This window comes from Fukomys damarensis, unplaced genomic scaffold (assembly GCF_012274545.1).
Source record: "Fukomys damarensis isolate Sample0158 unplaced genomic scaffold, DMR_v1.0_HiC HiC_scaffold_22, whole genome shotgun sequence".
NCBI lineage: Eukaryota > Metazoa > Chordata > Mammalia > Rodentia > Bathyergidae > Fukomys > Fukomys damarensis.
The window spans coordinates 5,560,864-5,579,074 of NW_022900934.1; the positions used below are offsets into that span (position 1 = coordinate 5,560,864).

At 45.0% G+C, this 18,211-nt stretch overlaps 1 protein-coding gene and 1 pseudogene across 3 annotated transcripts; both read right to left on the bottom strand.

The window, feature by feature from the left end:
- Window positions 1-486: 486 nt before the first annotated feature.
- On the bottom strand, window positions 487-18,196 carry Rae1 (ribonucleic acid export 1). 3 transcript variants are annotated; one of them, XM_010628803.3, is made up of 13 exons: window positions 18,007-18,195; window positions 17,514-17,571; window positions 15,473-15,569; window positions 14,840-14,944; window positions 13,075-13,167; window positions 7,526-7,612; window positions 6,530-6,616; window positions 6,348-6,419; window positions 5,352-5,459; window positions 3,608-3,714; window positions 3,451-3,526; window positions 2,850-3,044; window positions 487-1,521 (listed from the first exon to the last, which is right to left on the bottom strand). In XM_010628803.3, exons 3-13 carry the CDS (start codon window positions 15,560-15,562, stop codon window positions 1,435-1,437), a joined length of 1,107 nt encoding a protein of 368 aa, XP_010627105.1. In that variant the 5' UTR covers window positions 15,563-15,569; window positions 17,514-17,571; window positions 18,007-18,195; the 3' UTR covers window positions 487-1,434. The 3 variants fall into 3 exon arrangements, with proteins under 3 accessions (XP_010627105.1, XP_010627104.1, XP_010627106.1); XM_010628802.3 differs by lacking the exon at window positions 17,514-17,571 and having other exon boundaries at window positions 488-1,521; window positions 18,007-18,194; XM_010628804.3 differs by lacking the exon at window positions 17,514-17,571 and having other exon boundaries at window positions 1,436-1,521; window positions 2,850-3,063; window positions 18,007-18,196.
- LOC117287230 lies at window positions 8,107-11,821 on the bottom strand (annotated as a pseudogene).
- Window positions 18,197-18,211: the final 15 nt, after the last annotated feature.

Below are 18,211 nucleotides of genomic sequence, written 5' to 3' on the forward strand. Positions count from 1 at the left end.
CTCACACCCCGGTCTCTGGCAGCCCAAGCCCAGACGTACGCAAATTTCTTTAACTCATCCACCACAGAAACTTCCCTTGGCGACGGGCGCACACATCCAATCCTCTAATAAGGCCAAAGACAGGCTCGTTCTGTCCTTCCAAACACAGCCACCCTGCAAGAATGAAACTCAGGCCAAGCTGAAGCCAACAAGTACGTTCTGGGCTCAGAGATGGTCAAGCTTGAGCCTTTCAACTTGGGATCTTTTCTAGTTCCAGATCTTCCCATACACACAGGCTGATTCATGGAAGGGGAAATGGGCTGTAAGAAAGTTTAGATTTTTCTAGTGCACCTGCCTTTATCTTAAAAAACTAAATGGTCAGGCTGAAAAACAGCGGCCAAGAGTTAGTGGGCCTGAATTCACAGGCTCTGCCAAAGAATGTAAACCACGAGTGCAGGTGGTGCAGCTAGCAGCAGATTTTATTTTCATCACTTTTATGTAGGCAAACATCTTACAATATTACTGATAGCAGATTTTCACATTCACCAAGTTAGAGTTTACAAACCAGCCCCAAACAATAGGCATGTGAAGCATTTGGGGTCACAGGGTAAAATGACAATAGACCCAAACTTCAAACACCAAGTTGAGTTTCATCTTGGATACTCACAGGTCAGGAATTTTAACTCACACGAAGGAAAGGACACATCCAAAAGGACAACTCTGGGGGTTGGGGGTCAAGAGCAAGTCCCACGTGGGAGGCCTGGGCTCAAGTGAAGGGCACGTGATCACCGCCCACGTGGGCCCATGAGGGAGCCCACAAGAGGCCCATCTGTCACTCAGCGAGAGGAACAGTCCCCACTTCTGGGACGAGGAAATAGGCCAGCAGGGCTGGGAAGCACGGGGGATGCTCCACTGGGGATGAAGGAAACAAAAGAAAAACACTCCAGCTCTGCCTGCCAAAGCGCGGAGGGGCCAAGACATCTCCCTTGGCAGAATCACAACTCAGGATTCCTTCATTTGTAGATTTCTGCATTTCCCAAAGGGACCTAAAATCCCAATCTAAAAGCCAACATTGAGCAGGACAACCATTTCCAGGACTATGGAGCAGGGCACCAGGAGAGAACAGAGGGAGCCACCAGGCAGTTTTCAAAATACTTTATTACAAAATAGTCAGGGCCCGCAGACGGTTTTCCAATGCTCTCCAATACAGAAACTGCCAACTCCTGGCACTGCCCGCCAGAGTCCGACTTCTGTAGGAATTTCGGTTTCCTTAGAACCATAGGAAAACCGCAGCAGGCAGCAGAATGGAGTCGGCCAGTGCCCAAGGACGGTGGCTGACAGCTGATCAAAGATAACATCGTTTGTTTCCTCCCGTCCATGGCCAAAGCCAAAATCCTCAGAGAGATGAGGCAGTGTGGAGAGTCGCGCACTCCAGACACCCTACCAGCCAGGCCGCTACTTCTTATTCCTGGGCTTTAGCTCTTCAGCTGCATTACGCAGGAAAATGTAATTTTTCTTCTGAGGATTATAAAATTCATGTCCCTAAAGAGGAAAAAAACCCAGAGATCGTATTATTAAAAAGCAGGATGTTTGCTTCATGTGAATTAAAATTCCTAACCAGTGAGTTAGCAATTGGGGGCCCTTTTTCTATGATGACTCTTACACTCCGGGCTCCAAGCACATCATCCCTGGCAGCAACAGAGACAAAGATCGTGAAGAGAAGTAAAAGCCAAATGTTGACAGCCCAGTCCTGGGAGCACCGCGAAGGGCCTGCAGCGCCCTGCCGGGAGGGCCGGTCCCACACTGTCTTCTGAGAAGAGCCCCTTCCAGCTGCCATGGCGTCAGTACCAGGCACCTGCCCTGGCCCCAAGTGGTTTCACAGGGGACGGAGCCGTGACGCGTCACAGGGGCCCGCTGGCCGCCCCTCAGGAGGGAAGCAGAGGTCCCAGGTGGTCCCTGAGTCTCCTGTACAAAGTCCTGGGTTTGAGGGCAGCCCCCGGGGGATGGGATGTGAGCAGGCCAGGGCCACAGTCAGGCCTGAGCCGAGGGAGTGAGGCAAGACAGGAGCCTGGAGCAGTGGGGCGCAGCTCAGCATCACCTCTCCTGCGACAGCACGTCTGTTCTCACACCACCAGGCATACTTAGGAAGTTCTACAAGCCACTAACGGTCAGAGGCGAGCACGGATGCTTATCATACTGTGCAAAGCACTTTTCTGAAGGGTTACATCCCAGAGCAACTAGTACTAGTCAGAGGCAATCCGGACCTCACACTGGGGTAACCGCATGAACTAAATAATGCAGAATCATTCTTTTGAGACAAGGTCTCGCTCTGTTCAGGCTGACCTTGAACTCGCGGCGGCGACTCTCCTGCTCTAGCTTCCCAAGTGCTGGGACTGCGGGCGTGTGCCACACCTGGCTAACAATGAAAAATTCATAAAGTTGTGTTTTTAAAAAACGACTCAATTGTGATTTATGTAAAACCCCCACTATTAACACTGCTTGGACGAATCACCTTAATGTTTAAGCAGCATCAAAGCAATGAGCTTCCTCATTTTCAGCTTATATTTTAAGTGCTCTTAATATAAGGAGCTCTGTATGTGATTGAGATGAAAATGCAGTTTTATGAAGCTGTGCAGCGGAGGGCAGAGGACACCAGGCTCCAGAGATGAAAATCAGGACACAGCGGAGACCCCAGAACGAACATCAGAAGATGAGCGTGCGCAGGCCGGCGGGCAGCTCCTTCCCAGGGCGGGCGGCAGGCGTCACTGCGTCACTCGGGAGGCGTCAGAAGGCTTGGACCCTCCCATCTCCCGCTGAGACTCCCACCCCATCCCAGTGCCACCCCGAGACAGCACCACGGCAGGGCGCACCTTGGACCAGTCGTAGCTCGACGCATAGGCGAATATGTTGCCATTGTGATTGAAGCAGCACGCGGATATCGGCTGGTCCAGCTGCTCTGACGTTTTCAGCTTTGTCCGGGCATCTTTGTCCCAGAAGCTGAATCTGCCGTCGGAGCCCACAGTCGCGAGGGTGCCGTGAACAGGGTGGAAGGCGATTCCATTTACCTGTGTGGTGAGAGGTGGGCTGTGGGGACAATGATTTCCGTCCGCCTCCCGCAGGAGCCAGGAAACAAATCCGTGACCACACTGTGCTCCCTGCCGTGCTCTGGGTGCCTGCTGGCCCAGCGGCAAACCCCGCCTGATGCGCAGAGGGTGAGGTATGGGTACGGCCGGTGACGCCGACAACCAGGCCTCGGGGGCTTCCTTCTGCCGGATGGAAACTGCCTAGCAGCCCTCACAGACAAGGTGGCAAGTGCCCCCAAGTCTTAGTCTCCCATTCCAGAAACACAAAAACAAAAACGAAACACCCAAGATCAAAGCCAGTCTCTTCCCCAGCAAAAACACAAATCACCCGAGCACCATCGTCTGCACATCCAGCTCCCCAGCGAAAGCGAAGCTCCTATAAACTCACCGCATAGATGTCCTGGGGTGCTGAAGTGTTGGTTCCATTGGATCGGTGACATTTAAAGGTGAAATTATCTTTGGCACTGAAAAAGAAAGGTCCATCTAAGTTTTCCTGTCTAAAAAAGGTCTCAGGTGAAACTCCCTGCTGGAGGAACTGCACTTACGGATTTGGGGGGTTGATGTAGTGAATAGCAACTCTGCCCTCAATGCTCCCCAGGGCGAAGCCAGTTGGCTTGTTCTGTTTGTCTTTAAAAATAGCCACACAGCGATGCTGCAGTAAAAGAGAGAAGTGCATTACTGCAATGCAAAGACTGGTTAATGTAAAAGTGAGTGCCAGCCCATCTTCAGTTCTTAGAAAAGCCAGAGGCGTTACTTAAGCACCACAGCAGCGTTTCTGTTCTCCAGGCACAGCTGCACTGTGCCGGGCCCTACCTCGGAGCAGGCTCCCAGCACCGCCCCACACGCCCTGTCTGTGCTCCGGCTTCTCCGCTGGGAAGCAGTGTCTGCCCGGACAGTCCCACTGGGGAGGTGGAAGAATTTGGTAAAGGAGGACGTGCTGCACACAAGTCAGATGACGGCCATCTTCACCTCAGCATTGACACTGCAGATACCACACACAGACGGATGCAAAGCCTTCCCTCCTGACTGCCTCATCTCCCGTTGTGTGAAGTTCTCCAGGTCATCCATGATGCTGAAAATGCCAGCGTTTTCCTTTTTAAGGGCTGAATAGTATTCTAGTATACGCATTTACCTCTTCACATTAATTTCAGTGAACAATACTGAAACTAACAAAGAAGTCCACTTTTCTCTTCAAAATGTGGATTTTGACCTTTAAAGATAAAAACCTAGGTTGGAGTGGTGGTGAACACCTGTGATCCTAGCACTTGGGAGGCAGAGGCAGGAGGATTGCCAAGAGTTCAAGGCCAGCATACCCGAACTATGTAGCAAGACCCTGTCTCCAAAAGAAACCCCCTAAACAAACAACAAACAAAAGATAAATACCCAGGAGACTGCTAGATCCTGTGGTAGTCTTACTTTTAATGTTTTCAGGAGTCTCCACACTATTCCCTGTAACAGCCACAGGATTTTGCATGACTCCACCAGTGCACAGGTTCTGACTCCTTTCTGCAGCTCTGCACCCAGTTGTTTCCCTGCTCCCTGGGTTCTCTGGCCACTGCCCCAGAGCCACGCACTCCCTACACCCCTAGCCTCCTCCTCACAGTGCCTGTCCGGGACTCCCACCTCCTGTGTGTATCTCACTGCAGCCAGGAGCCACTCCCAAGTCACCGCTCCCGTCTTTCCCTCTCCCCTCACCGGCCTCCCTCTCTGCCATCTGGAAAGCACCTGGAATCTGCTCTTTTCTCTCCCTCCCCCGCCACACTAGACCTGAGCTGCTTAGGTCAACACTTCTCGCAGTGATCTTGGCAATGATTTCTTGGATACAAGAGCAAAGGCATAGGCCGCACAAGCAGAGAATCAAGTCTGGTGTGGACCCTGCTGGGCCGAGGCCTCTATGAGAAACACGAAGGAGCTGCAGGACCACTGGGTCTGCAGGAGGCGACTGATGGCGCCAGGCTCCTGTGAAGGAAAACATTTGCACAGGCTGACTCCGGACAGGAGGGACTGATGTCAGCTGTGTTCTGAGCAGCATGAGGGAGGCTCAGCAGTCTCGTGGCAAATGGAAAACTGAAGAGAAAAACCTCACAACCACTTAAGTGTGGTGAAGGTGGAGTTAAGGCTGAAGTGACAAATTACAAAGGACCCAACCGGCAGATGTGCAACCACTCGGCAGCACGGGGACAGCGGCATCCACTCTAAGTACCATGTCGTCTCCTTAAATGTCCCCAGAGAAAGGCGGCTCTCCCTCAGGTGTGAGCACCACGGGTGTACAGCGGCCGCCTGACGCACCTGGTGCTTCAGCGGGGACTCTATCCTCCGGAACTCCGAAGGCTGGTTCTCTAGCTGGTAAACAATCAGGCCCCTCTCCGCCGTCGCCACTACTGCCATTGGATATATCTAGGGACCGCAGGACAACAGAGATGCATGGTGTGAACGGAATGGGCTTTTAACCACGTATTAGATTTTTTTAACTCACAAAATTTTTGAAGTTTAATAATTCAGTGACAGCAACGTGTTTCATAAATACCTAGAGAAATTGTATTTGAAAGTAGGACCCTGAAAATAGACTCATCTTTTTTTAAACTATAATATATATCGACAAAATATTCTGAGGAACTGAAAAGAAATAGAATTACCTATATATGACAATGACCAACACAATGGTACATTTTATTTCAGTCCTTTTCTGACCATTGTGCATATAAACACTTGTGTAATTCATGCCCTTTGCTTGAATTGCATCACATGAGCATCAGCAGATTTCTCACTTTTCCAACAGCAGAGCGGCGTCCAGAGCTCCCTCTAGCGAACACACTGCAGGTCCCAGGGCCCCCTGAACCCTGAAAGCCCGTAGGTCACTTCATTGTATCAAGCAAGGCCACTCACACCCATTGCTTTCTAAGGATAAATTCCTCACAGTGGATCTACTGGAAAAGCTGATACAAAACCATAAGACCATGATTAAATAGATGGAGAAAGTTCTTAAGTTTCTGTCCTAGTTAGACAGTTCCAAAGACAAGAACCACATCACAAATTACTACAAGCTTTCCTACCACCACAAGGTCAGTGTTACCCTAGGGATGACAGGTAGCCAGCTGCACGTGGGCACACAAGTGATCAAAACCCCCAGCAATTAGTAATTCTGGAATAAATGCAGTCCTCAGACCCTCTAGGACAACTAGGCCAAAGTGAATTCCATCTAATATTGTGGAGGAGTTTTGGAATGCCCACTACCTGAAGAAAGGCTTGTTCTATACTCTAAAGGAAATGATGCACGCTCCTTACCACATCAGCACAGTAACACCTTTCTGGAAGCTGCAAGACCATCATGGGATTTGATGACCGTGTATCCCAAAACTGAAAGCAGAAAAGGAGAAGAGAAAGTGACCATTTAGAGCTGCAGGCTACTCAAGGTAAAAAATGTCCACTGTGATCAGGCCATACAATTCCCACACCATGGACCCTACCTTCAGCGTCTTATCCCAGCTTCCGGTCATCACACAGCTGTAGTTTGGAGCTTTGATCCAATGTATAGTTTTAACAGGAGCATCATGCTTTCCACAAGAGAAAAACAAACAGATCAATGTTAACAGTGTGCTAGAGTTTTGGCTTTAGAATTCAAAAGAGGGTGAGTAATTTAAGTACTGAGATCATAACAACAAAAATCAAAGCTATTTCAGTGCTTCCTCTTGACCAAAAATATTCAATACAAAGGAATACACACCTACTTTCATTCTAACAAACTAACTTGATTTTTACTCACTAGTATGTCAGCCCCTCCCTGGGGGATATTAAAAACTAGTGAAGAACTGTACCATTTTTATTTACCAAGGAGACACGAATCAAGGTCAGGGAATGCTCCTAGTACATGCCACGATCAGTACACTAGTTCAGCGCTGTGATCTCAAGAGCACACAACTCTGCTCTGGAGGTCTGTGTCAAGAGCTGCCCCTGAACGTCCCCAAATAGCAAGGCCCTCCAGTGGTAGGTTCCGTCCTCACCACTCACCCCGTGAAAATGGCTCTGTCATTGGGTAGATTACAAGAGCTCTGTGGGCATGCAGGAAATGTCCCCCTTACTGCTGTATCTCCACCTCCTGATGACAGTGCCTGGCACATGGCAAGAATTCAACACACACATGCTAAATGAGGAGCAACCAAATCCAGCCAGGAAAAGTCACAACAGTGCTGGAATTCAAACGTGAATGTCCAGATCCACCCGTGTGACACTTATCTGATTCCACCTATACACATGCAAAGGACCTAGCACAAATGCTCTGTGAAATACTATGAAAATCAGGGTGGCTATAAAGCTGGTGTTATTTTTGTCCCAAAGAGGGTTCTGGCACACGTAAGTGACTTGGTATAGGCAAACTGCACTTTATCTATGGCAGAAAATTATTACAATCAAAGAATGATCATAAGCCCCATCCTGCCTGGCTCTTTTGGAAAAAGCTTTGCCACCTGTGCGATCTGGATTGCTTGGTTACTGTTGAGGTCCCACATTTTGGCAGTTTTGTCACACGATGCTGTAAATACTTTGCTTCCATCCTAAAGCAAAAGAGAAAATTTGGCATTCTAAGGAAACTAAATCTCTACATATGCATTCACACATTACATTAAGTCAAACTATGTGTTCTGCAGCTTTTATTATTCTAATTAGGTGAAAGCCAGTGTATTGCAAACTATATAGTCATAAACAAAACATTTTTGCTGTATATTTGATTGAGAGACATCTGGAGGATTAAAAAAAAAAATGAGTATCACTTGAAGTTATATAATGAAATTTAAGTCTCTCTCACCCGATTGTACTTTTTTCTCAAAAGCAACTTTAGACCACTTTTAAAATGTTTTTATTTCAACACAGTTTAAGTGTTTAATAATCACTGGTCTATCTCAACTAATGTAACTTTGAAAATACGCAGTCACTATGTATTGGTTTTCTTTTTTTCTTTTTTTTTTCCTTTTAATAACTAATTCCAATAACCTTAATAGAAATTTTCAAATTTTCTTTTGGTAAAATGACATTCTTGAATTAATAGTTATGCCTGGAACGTTAATAAAATATCTCAACAATTTCAAATTCTGTAACTAAATAGCCATCTTAGTAAGTCACTGTTTCTTGAAATCATTCCTGAATCTGCATAAACTGTACTGCTATTCTGAAGTGCATTCCTTTGCTGGTAACAGTACTAGGCCCGAGAGGACCTGGATACACCAGGCAAAATCTGTTCCTAGTAAGGACCATCATCATCCAAAATGTGAAGTTCAGCATTTTTAAACTTTCCTTACAGAAATGTTTAAGAAAGCAATCAACCCTTCTTCACAGGACAGTAAAAGTAAACAAAAATGAGCAATTTAGGCAAGAAAGGTGTTCACGGATCTCATAACAAAAAAGGGGGATTCCATATAAGACAGCATTCTGCTTTAATGTGAAAATGGAGCTACTGCGAGTGAAACAAAAATAGTAAAGGGACTAAGTAATTTACAAAAATAGAAGCCAGATTGGTGCTTTCATCAAGTATACGCTTGTTTGAAAAATCTTTGCTCCTGAAGTAAATATCTGGCAACCACAGTGATCAGCAGTCAAGCAATTTCAACAAAATAAGTCATCAAAAGAGGACTACTTGTCTGAAAGAGCAGTACCTGAGAGACACTGAACTTCATGGCTCATCACAACCATTTCCAAAATTTAATTCATACTATCCTTTCATAAAGAAAGAGACTTTCTTTTGAGTTCCATAGCATGATGACCAAAAAGGAAGGAAAAAAAACAAAAGAAAAAGACAAATCCCATGCCTAAATTTAGGACATTGTACTGTACAGCAACTCAAAACATTCAAAATGAATTAAATCATTTAACTTATTTGATAGGCATATGAGCATTTCAAAAGCATAATGAAATCCAGTTATGTGGTGCAAAACGTAGGTAAGGGTGGACTCTAACACCACAAAGGCATCCGCTAAATAAAAGCTCCCAATAGGACCATTACGTAAGAACATTGGTGAGTGCAGACTATTTCTGTGGAACCCTTCTGAAACTGAGGGTCTAAAACACAATACATTTTTCAAGTAGGCACCAAGTTACCCTAAAAAATTTTCACGATTGTTATTTTGACATTTTTCTCATCAGATATTCAACTTACATCAACAATACATGTGGTTTTCCAGGAAAAAAAAATTCCTCCAAACCAAATCACCATTCCAGATTCCATACGTTTAAATATATCACTCTCATTGGAAGGGCTATCAGCATAGCCCTTCCAATGAGCCCAAAGCATATATTTCAGAAGTTTTTAGAAACTGTGATGTTCATGACGTTTAACCAAACTGTTTTCTGATGAAGACAGCATTGTACTTTATGCAAGACTGGAAACCTCAACACAGTCACCATAAAGCTTCTAAGATTTATCGGATAATAAACTAGGGTGTTCCACAGATATTAAGATGAAACCCACATTGGGATTATATTTAGAGCAGCCCTGAGTAGAAGACAAAGCCCAAACCACCATCAGAATGAAATATGACATGGCCCAAAATGTATCCTTAAAGTTCTGTCTCAACGCTCAGTATGAATAGTGAGGATTGATCTTCAGTCCAGCCGGCAGAAATTGTGCAATTTTCCAGTGTATTTATTGTACAGACTATATGAATTTTAGAAGTTTCTTTCAGTGCTACACTGTTGTACTTTTTGTCCCAGCGATTTGAGAGCTTGCAAATTCCACAAAGTCACAATGAGAACAGGCCATGCTCCTCAATCAATCAGATGTGTCATCTGTATCACTGCACCAACGTCTAAAAGAAGATTCCAAGTATCTTTTGGTATTGATTGTATGATGTTTCAACAAAAATTTATTCTGTTAAGTCTAAGAATTTAAAGCTTCTGTTGGGCACTAAGTTCCAGTAGGCAAGGGCCATTTCTGGGTCCTAATTTTTTTTTTTGGTACCGGGGATTGAACTCGGGTCCTTGTGCTTGCAAGGCAGGCCTCCGTCTGGATCCTAATTCTGTCATGCAGTCCATGAATTCCTCCTTGGAGAACTCACACTGTGTCGCCACTCTGAACTTTCATGCAATGATGAAAACACTACAGGATCAAGTGCCAGGGCATCACAGGACTGCTGTATACCATCTATTCCAACTTTATGTTCATCTCGAGGATCTCTATCTATTGTAGTTATTTTAACTTCTTCCTGTCCGACGATACTTTTACACTCGTATATAAAGTTCAAAATTTTGGAAAAAAAATTATCTCTTGCAATATCTAACTTCCAATCATTTTGAGAAAAACAACTTATTGCAATTTTTTCACTAAATTGTGTGAAGATCATAAACCATTGAACTTTATCCTTCTGCAATGATTTCAACTTGTTTACGTGGGTGTCCTCCAGGCCTCTCCCCTCCTCCTCTGGCTCTGCAGCAAACACACGGTGGCAGTGAATCCTCACAAGCTCACCAGGCTCTGGCTCATGTGCAGTGCGGGCGGCCCCCTGGCACAGCCCAAGGAGGCTGCTCTGGGCCTCAGGAGGCGGAGGGGCAGGGACAGGCAGTGTCTGTATTGGTTTTAAAAACAGTCACATGTAGAACTCATAGAGTGGCCCTGTCACTATAGCTTCAAAGCAGCCATACATGTCCTGTGGTTAAGATGTGTGGCCGCATTCCAATAAAACTTTATTTTGTAGTGGGCCGGGGATGTAGCTCAGTGGTGCTATGCGTGCCTCGCAAGCGCATGATCCCGAGTTCCATTCCCGGTACCAAGAAAAGAGAAAATACAAATAAATAAATAAATAAACTTCATTTGGTAGAAAAATAGGCCATGGGTCCAATTTGCCTCACGGCCATAGTTACTAAACCCTGGTTTACTCATTTCCATTCTGGTTTCAGAGTGCAAAAGTTTCTTACCTGTACCCCTATAAAAATATCTGAAGCTACCAGTTCTTCACCTCAAAGAGTTCACATCTGCTTCTCCCTCCATTAATGAATTTACAGCTGTGAGTCGTACTGCTAGGGCTATTAGGTGAATAAATGGGTGACAATATGACAAATCCTTGGCAACACAGCAATTCAACTAACAGAAGGTTGAGCACACGGTGACGCCTCCTATCACGGCACTGCTCAGCCACAAGGACAAACTACTGACACATGCATCTCACCAGGATGATCTTCAATGCATTATGCAAAGTCAAAGAAGCTGGTCTCAAAAGCTTCCATCCTATGTAGGATCCGATCCCATCTTTATGACATTCTTGTACAGCAAAACTCACAGAAAACAGAGGAGTGGTTTCCAGGCACTGGGAGGTGAGGCAGATTTGACTACAAAAGGGCAGGAGCGACTTTGGGGCTGATGGATCTGTTCCACATCTTGAATGTGATTCTGTGTGTTCCTCAAAACACAGAACTATACACTAAAAAGGTTCAATTGGACTGTATGCCTAATAAACACTCATAAGTCAAATCTAGCTAAAAAATAACCTACTAACATCTGACTGGATAAAGAAAAGTACCAAGCCTTGGAAGGGCCTTGAAGCTTAGTACTGTGGTACATCTGTTTCTTGCTTCTGCTGGGCCCAGCCAGAAGGCAGACAGGGAGGAAAGAGCAAGTGTGGATCCTCCCTCTGGTGCTCTGCTATGAGCTGGCCGCTGCCACAGGTGCCTCACCCAGTTTCCTGATGGTCTCTCTGTTTATTACCAAGCTTTTCTGGAAAAACCAAAACAGGGCCAGGGATTTAGCTCAGTGGTTCTGCTGCCTGCCTCACAAAAGTGCAAGGACCCAAGTTCGATCCCCAGCACCAAAAAAAAAAAAAAAAAAAAAAAAAAAAAAAGCTCAGATATTCAGCATTTGGCGAGGAGAAATAATTTTAAAAAACTTCAAAAGTCTGATATAGTAGTACTCTGTAAATTGGTTCTAGGAGATGCAGTAAGTACCAAAAATGACAGGCACCAAACGTACTGTTTTGGCTAGAAAGGGCAGCAAGTCATGCAGCTATTGACACCAAAGAGGTCCTGCCTGTTCTCCAAGTACCAAACAAATGAAATTATCAGGACAAAATTTTCACATCAAAGTCAAGCACTGATAGCGAAAGCTCTCAAGTACCAAAGTATGATGAAGAGAAATACATTTGTTTTTTTCCCCTCTGAGGTTTTCTGATAGTGAAATTTCCAATTTTAAAATGAAGCTCTATCTGGGTAAAGTGTTGCACATCTGTAATTCCAGCACACTAGGAGGCTAAGGTGGAGAGGTTACAGTCTGGGCTACTTAGCAAGACCCTGCATCAAAATAAAAACCAAAAACAGTATTGAGAGATACAGCTCAGGGACAACATCCCAGGGTCATCTCCAGTATCACCAAGTAAAATATAAATATAAATAAAAAACAACAAAGCTCATGGTGCATTTAACGATAGAGGCTTCAGTAAGTTTATAATCCTGTTTAAAATGTCACTAAAATCATGGAATTCTTCAACACAAGAAAAGCTTTCAGAGAGATGATCTTACTACAGTTTATATTAAGAACATCAGTAAACTACTTTTTATTAATAAACTATTTTTTATTAAAAAATTTAAAGTTCCTAGAATGCAGATGTATACATTCTATACAGGTCAAGTATCCTTAAGCCAAAAAACTAAACTCTTTCAAACTACTTTTTTTTTTTTTTTTTTTTTTTAAGACAGGGTTTTGTGGTTTTGGTATGTAGTTCACAGGCTGGCCTTGAACTTGAGGCAATCCTCCTGCCTCAGCCTCCCGAGTGCCAGGATTATAGGTATGCACCACCACACTTGGCAATACTCCAAACTTTTTCAGTGTCACTCACCATTCAACCAGTTAGGTACATTCGACCAGTAAAATATGCAAAACATGCCCAAATCTGAAAATTTCAAAATCTGAAACACTTTTGGTCTTAAGCATTTCAGATAAAGAGGCACTTAACCTGAGCTTGCATTCAAGTCACTAAGTATTCCAAGTGACACAGTACTTAAAAGTAGAAGAGAACGTTAGAAATGGAAGGAGGCGTACATCACTCCAGCAGACATCGAGCACGGGCCCAGTGTGCATTTGCTGAGCCTTGGGGATGGTCTGCCCACTGTCCTGAACTTCCCAGCAGCGAACCTGTGAGAACGGGAAGAGTTAACAAGAGGAAATCAATTCACGGTGCTAAGCTGCCCCTCGTATGTTACTATTCAAAGGACCAAGACTGGAGTGGGAACTTTTGTTTCTATTCTGAATGCTTTCATTTTTTATCACTTCCCCATCCTTAAAGAAAACATTTTACTTAAGGGATTCTTTAAGTATAAGAACATAAAAATCACTCTAAACTCCCCCTAGACAGCTACGGCCAACAAAGTTCCTTGTGCTTTTAATCTTCCTTCAGTGTCCCCAAATTTCCTTGAGAAGACTACTTATACAGCATCTTTACTTTGTAACCGCAGCTGTTCTCACTAGTACCATCATCCTATTCACCTTTAAACATTTTTCTAACATTTCGTAGCAAATCGAATGAAATTTTTCAGAAACCACATATAAAGCAAAGTTGCTCAACCTTGACTTCTTTCCTCCCTGTCCTCCCCTCAGCCTTTCCCTCCGCACTGCAGGCCAGTTTGAAATCTTTTCTGAAAACTTTTAAGTGGTCTCCCATCATAAGTCACCATTGCTTTAGAACGCTGTAGCTCCTGCACTGTCACTACCAGTCATTCGCGGCACTAGGCAGTGGCCAGGAGGCAGCCTGAGCCGAGTGCAGATCTGTGCCCAGGCCGCCCCGAGCAGAGACAACCTGGGCTATCATTCCACAGAGCCCTGACCGATCACGTGAGGTAGGAGGAAGTTCCTGGTGCTTCAGCTATGATAAAGACCAATGCAGGTAGCGTGGCTTATCAGATTTCTCCCAGGAGAATCAATGAGTCAAGGGGCTTAAACTTAAGAATATCTGATAAACATTGCCAATTACTCTCCAGAAAAAATGTTCTAATTCACATACCTACCAGCAATATAGGCAGGGTTTTGCTGCGGATTTAGCTCAGTGGTGCTGGGTCTGCCTCGCAAGTGCAAGGTCCTAAGTTCGATCCCCAGTACCAAAAGCAACAACAAAACATCTTGCCAGGAATTTAGCTCAGTGGTGCTGCTGTTTGCCTCATAAGCACAAGGTTCCAAGTTCAATCCCAGGTACAAAAATAAATAAATAAATAAATACAGGTAAGGTTTAAGCTTAGTTTCTGGCAATATTATTCTTTTAAACTTCAACCTTTTGTTAATTTGATTTAAAATAAAGTGGAAAAAGGTCACATAAATTTGTCTCTTTCTGCGTATGTGGGTGGCTAAATGGTTGCAGTTTACTTTTGGTGACGTACCTCTTCACATCCTGTGCTAATTTTTCTGTACACTATGACTGATTTTTATGTACATAATGAAAAATTATAATGTTCATTCAGGATTTGTGTGATTATCTAAAGTCAAAAAAGTTAAACAAACACCCGAAGAACATTTTCAGGATGCCAAGAAAGGAAATTTGTGTATACCACCATGGGTATATTCCTTCTCAAAGAAGAGCAATTTGGTTTGGGAATGTGCTACAAGATACTAGCCTAGCGCAGGACTTTTAAGCATGCATGACTGGAATGCCTCCACTTGGAAGGACTCACAGCCTCTAAATTGGCTTCTTGAAAAAGGCCATGTACTCAGCCTTACCTTGGATTCACTCACTTGCCACAGAATGGAGCTGACCAGAAAGGTAACCCTGCCCACACAGAGGTACGGCTTACAGAGGATACACTCAGGGAGCACTTACATCGTTAGCCCATGATCCTGCAATAAGAAAGTTCCCTGGCAAGGTTGGGGGGCTGAATGATAGACACCCAATGCTGTCATCAGGAGAAGATGTAACTTCAATATCCTGGGGAGGGAAAAACCAATGTTAAACTGCACACATCATTAATGTCAAAACTGCTTTCTTTCTCACTAACCATGTCATGATGGACTTTCCTTCTCTCAAAAAGGGAAATCAGACTTTTCCTTACTTTGAACAGGAGTAAAAGTCAGGCAAAGTACAAGCACTGCCAGACAAGAAGCAGACTCTATAGGAAAGGCCCAAAGCCATGTCTTCGGCCGCCAGTTCACTCCTGCCTTTGGTGCTGGTCCTAGTTATCTCCTGCCCTTATCCCAACCACAGAAACACTGACTAGAGTCCTGGGGGACTTTCACAAGCATCTGCAGTGATGCTGGAGACCCAGTCAGGGGAGCGGGCACTGTCCAGGAAACTGGCACTCCTGAGCTCCAAGGCTTGAGAAAGTACGGCTGAACAAAATTTCAGACCTTTCTCACCAAAGGCTGCTTCCAAGCCATCTCTGCTTCTCCTCCTGTCACGTTGTAAAAACTCTGGCCTGAGCTCACCCTCCAAACCCCACGCAGCTTGACAAGGTACCTTCATAGGGTTATGATTATCTGTGGTTGTGCTGCCAAACATGCTGGTCCCACCAGTTCCAAAACCGGAGGTAGTTCCAAACAGACTCATTTTAGCTCTAAAAATAAAGTGGAAAATGTTATGGACAGCTCCCTTCCTGAGTAATAAATAGCAGTGAGATGCAAAAGAGATACTAAGTCCCAGAACAGAGCTAACCTGAATAGCTGGATGACAGGATTCTCTCTTCAGGTCTAAAATTGTAGTAAGCAACTTTCTATTTCAGAACAGTTCACATTTACAGAAAAATTAAAAGAGAATTCCCACATTCTCCATGTCTTCTTCCCCTAATATATTGGTGCGATGTATTAGTCACTACTAATAAACCAACACAGATATATTATAGCAGAGCATTCTTTTAGACACTAGCTAGGAGATAAATTCAGTCATTCTTTACATAGCTAGAGATGCTCAGCTGCACACCAGAAATACAACAGCAAAAAAGGTCTTCAAGTAAAAGTTTACTTTCTTATTTCTGCATGCAGTTAGCTAGAAAAACCACCAGTTCTAAGAGACTCACAATTTCATTTGGGGAGGAGTTTTAACAAAGGAATCCACTCTGGCTTGTTTGAGTGTCAAAAGGTCTGGCAATGCGTTGTGGACATTTACTTGACAACAATTTCCACTGGACTTTTTATCTTTTTTTGGTACCGGGGATCGAACTCAGGACTTTGCACTTTTGAGGCAGTCAATAGAACCACTGAGCAAAATCCCTGGCCCCACCGGATTTTTTTTCTTTTTTTTTCTGGGAGCATCACAGTCTACCAGGACACCCAGCGTTTGAACAAAACCTCTATCATTCACCAGAGCTGGAACCCTAATTTCACCAGGCTTTGTTTTCCTGCTCTGAAAACAAATACTGCACCTTCTTTAAGACCACTCTTAAGAATCACATCACATTATGTAGCAAGTGCCACTGTGTCTAGCACACACTGGGCATAGTAAACAACTTTCCTTTTTTTCCTTCCAAGGAGAAAGTTTAATTCTCCAATGACTCACATACACTGATGTCATATTTTGAATTATGTTACTGGCTAGCTAATTTCCTCACTTAGAAGTTTACCACGTCACTCTCCAAGAGGAGCCTAATAATAGTGATATACAGAACTTGCTAACCAAGGCAATACAAGACAGAGACTCTGTGAGGGACTCTGGAGGGGCGTGTGAGTCTCCTCAACGTCATGAAAAATAAAGTGCAGACAGAAGGGGTCAGAGCAAGACCTCTGAGCACATTAACATCTCAGAGATCTACTCTGTGAGAGGCTGTGGCGCTTGCCAACCACATTTCTGCCCTCAAACATGCAGATATGCTCAAAATACCAATTGGCTGCATGAAGGAACAAGCAAAGAACAGGGCTTTTATAATCAGGGACTAGAAAACAGCTACTACACGGCTCTGGATCCATTATTTAGTTTTGATCTTCTCACCTATAAAAGAGACACTAATACGGACTTCCGAGTTACGAGCACTAAGTGAGTCTTGCACACAGTGCCTGAGACACAATCGGTTTTTGGTTCTGCAGCACTGAGGATTGAACCTAAGACCTTGCATGAGCTATGGAAACGCTCTACCACTGAGCTATGTCTGCAGCCCAAATTTAATTTCAAGATAGGGTGATCCTCCTGCCTAAGCCTCCTGAGTAGCAGGGATTAAAAGCGTATACTGCTATTATGCCTGGCTCATGATGGGTTTTTGGTCATTTCTGTCCCCTCCCTTTCCCCAACCTTCCGGCTGCCATGAGGGATGAACTGCAGGATTCTAGGCAAAAGTCAGGGATGTGCTAAACAAAGTGGTGCAGGTCACAGCTGCGCATCAGGCACTGAGAAGCGTCAAGCACCTTCCCAGCCTCCCTCCTTCCTGTACTCCAGCCCGCCTTCCACCCCCTCCCAATCTTCACATCCCAGTTCAAAAGCTGCTTTCTCAGAACTTCCTGAGGTGGTGGAAATGTTCTCAAGCGGCACTGAGGTGACATTTCAGCAAATGTATACCATTTCCCAAACTCACCAAAACACGCACTTTTCCTGGGTGGATTTAATGTTCTGTTAGTTGTATTCTAATGGAGCTGTCAGGCGTGGATTTTTAGAAAGTCAACTGTGAGTCTTCCCTAACACATCCAACTCCCCATCACCCCCGCTCCCTTGGTTTCTTCACTGCGATTTCTTGTTTACAAGCTCTGTCAGGCGTGGTGGTGCACGCCTGTAATTCCAGCACTCCGGAGGCTGAAGCAGGAGAATTGCTGAATTCGAGGCCAGCCTGGATTACGTAGTGAGTTCAAAGCCAGGCAAAACTAGACAGCGAGACCCTGTCTCAAACAAAACAAAACAAAAACACAAAAAACCAAGCTCTCCCCCAGCGGTGTGCTCGCTCCACTGGGGCCTCTCCGGAGGCCACAAGCACGCCGGGCCCCGGCACAGTAACCGCCCCACTGAGACCTGCCTGGGGGAAGTGTGTACAAGAAATGACTGGCGAAGGGAGACGTCTACAAAGGGGAGAATACCTCTCAGCAGCAGAGCGGCCAGGGAAGACTTCTCGGAGGGGCGACCTGCGTCTGAGAAGCCAGATACTTGAGGAGGAAAGACAGAGGCGACAAACGGCAAGGTTAGCCCGAATCACCGCATGGTTCCCGGCTCGGACCTGTCAGCCCGCTGTCCCCTCAGCTCGGCCGAGGGCCGGTTAGTCCCGCGCGCCTCACAGTGAGGCGA

What these genes read in the sequence shown, in the direction of transcription:
- Rae1 (XM_010628803.3), bottom strand. Translation starts at nt 15,562, where the DNA reads ATGAGTCTGTTTGGAACTACCTCCGGTTTTGGAACTGGTGGGACCAGC. An exon ending in AAGCAATCCAGATCGCACAG is followed by an intron (nt 6,617 to 7,525) that starts GTGGCAAAGCTT and finishes TCTTGTGGAAAG; the next exon opens with CATGATGCTCCTGTTAAAAC. An exon ending in CGAGCTACGACTGGTCCAAG is followed by an intron (nt 1,522 to 2,849) that starts GTGCGCCCTGCC and finishes TTTCCTCTTTAG; the next exon opens with GGACATGAATTTTATAATCC.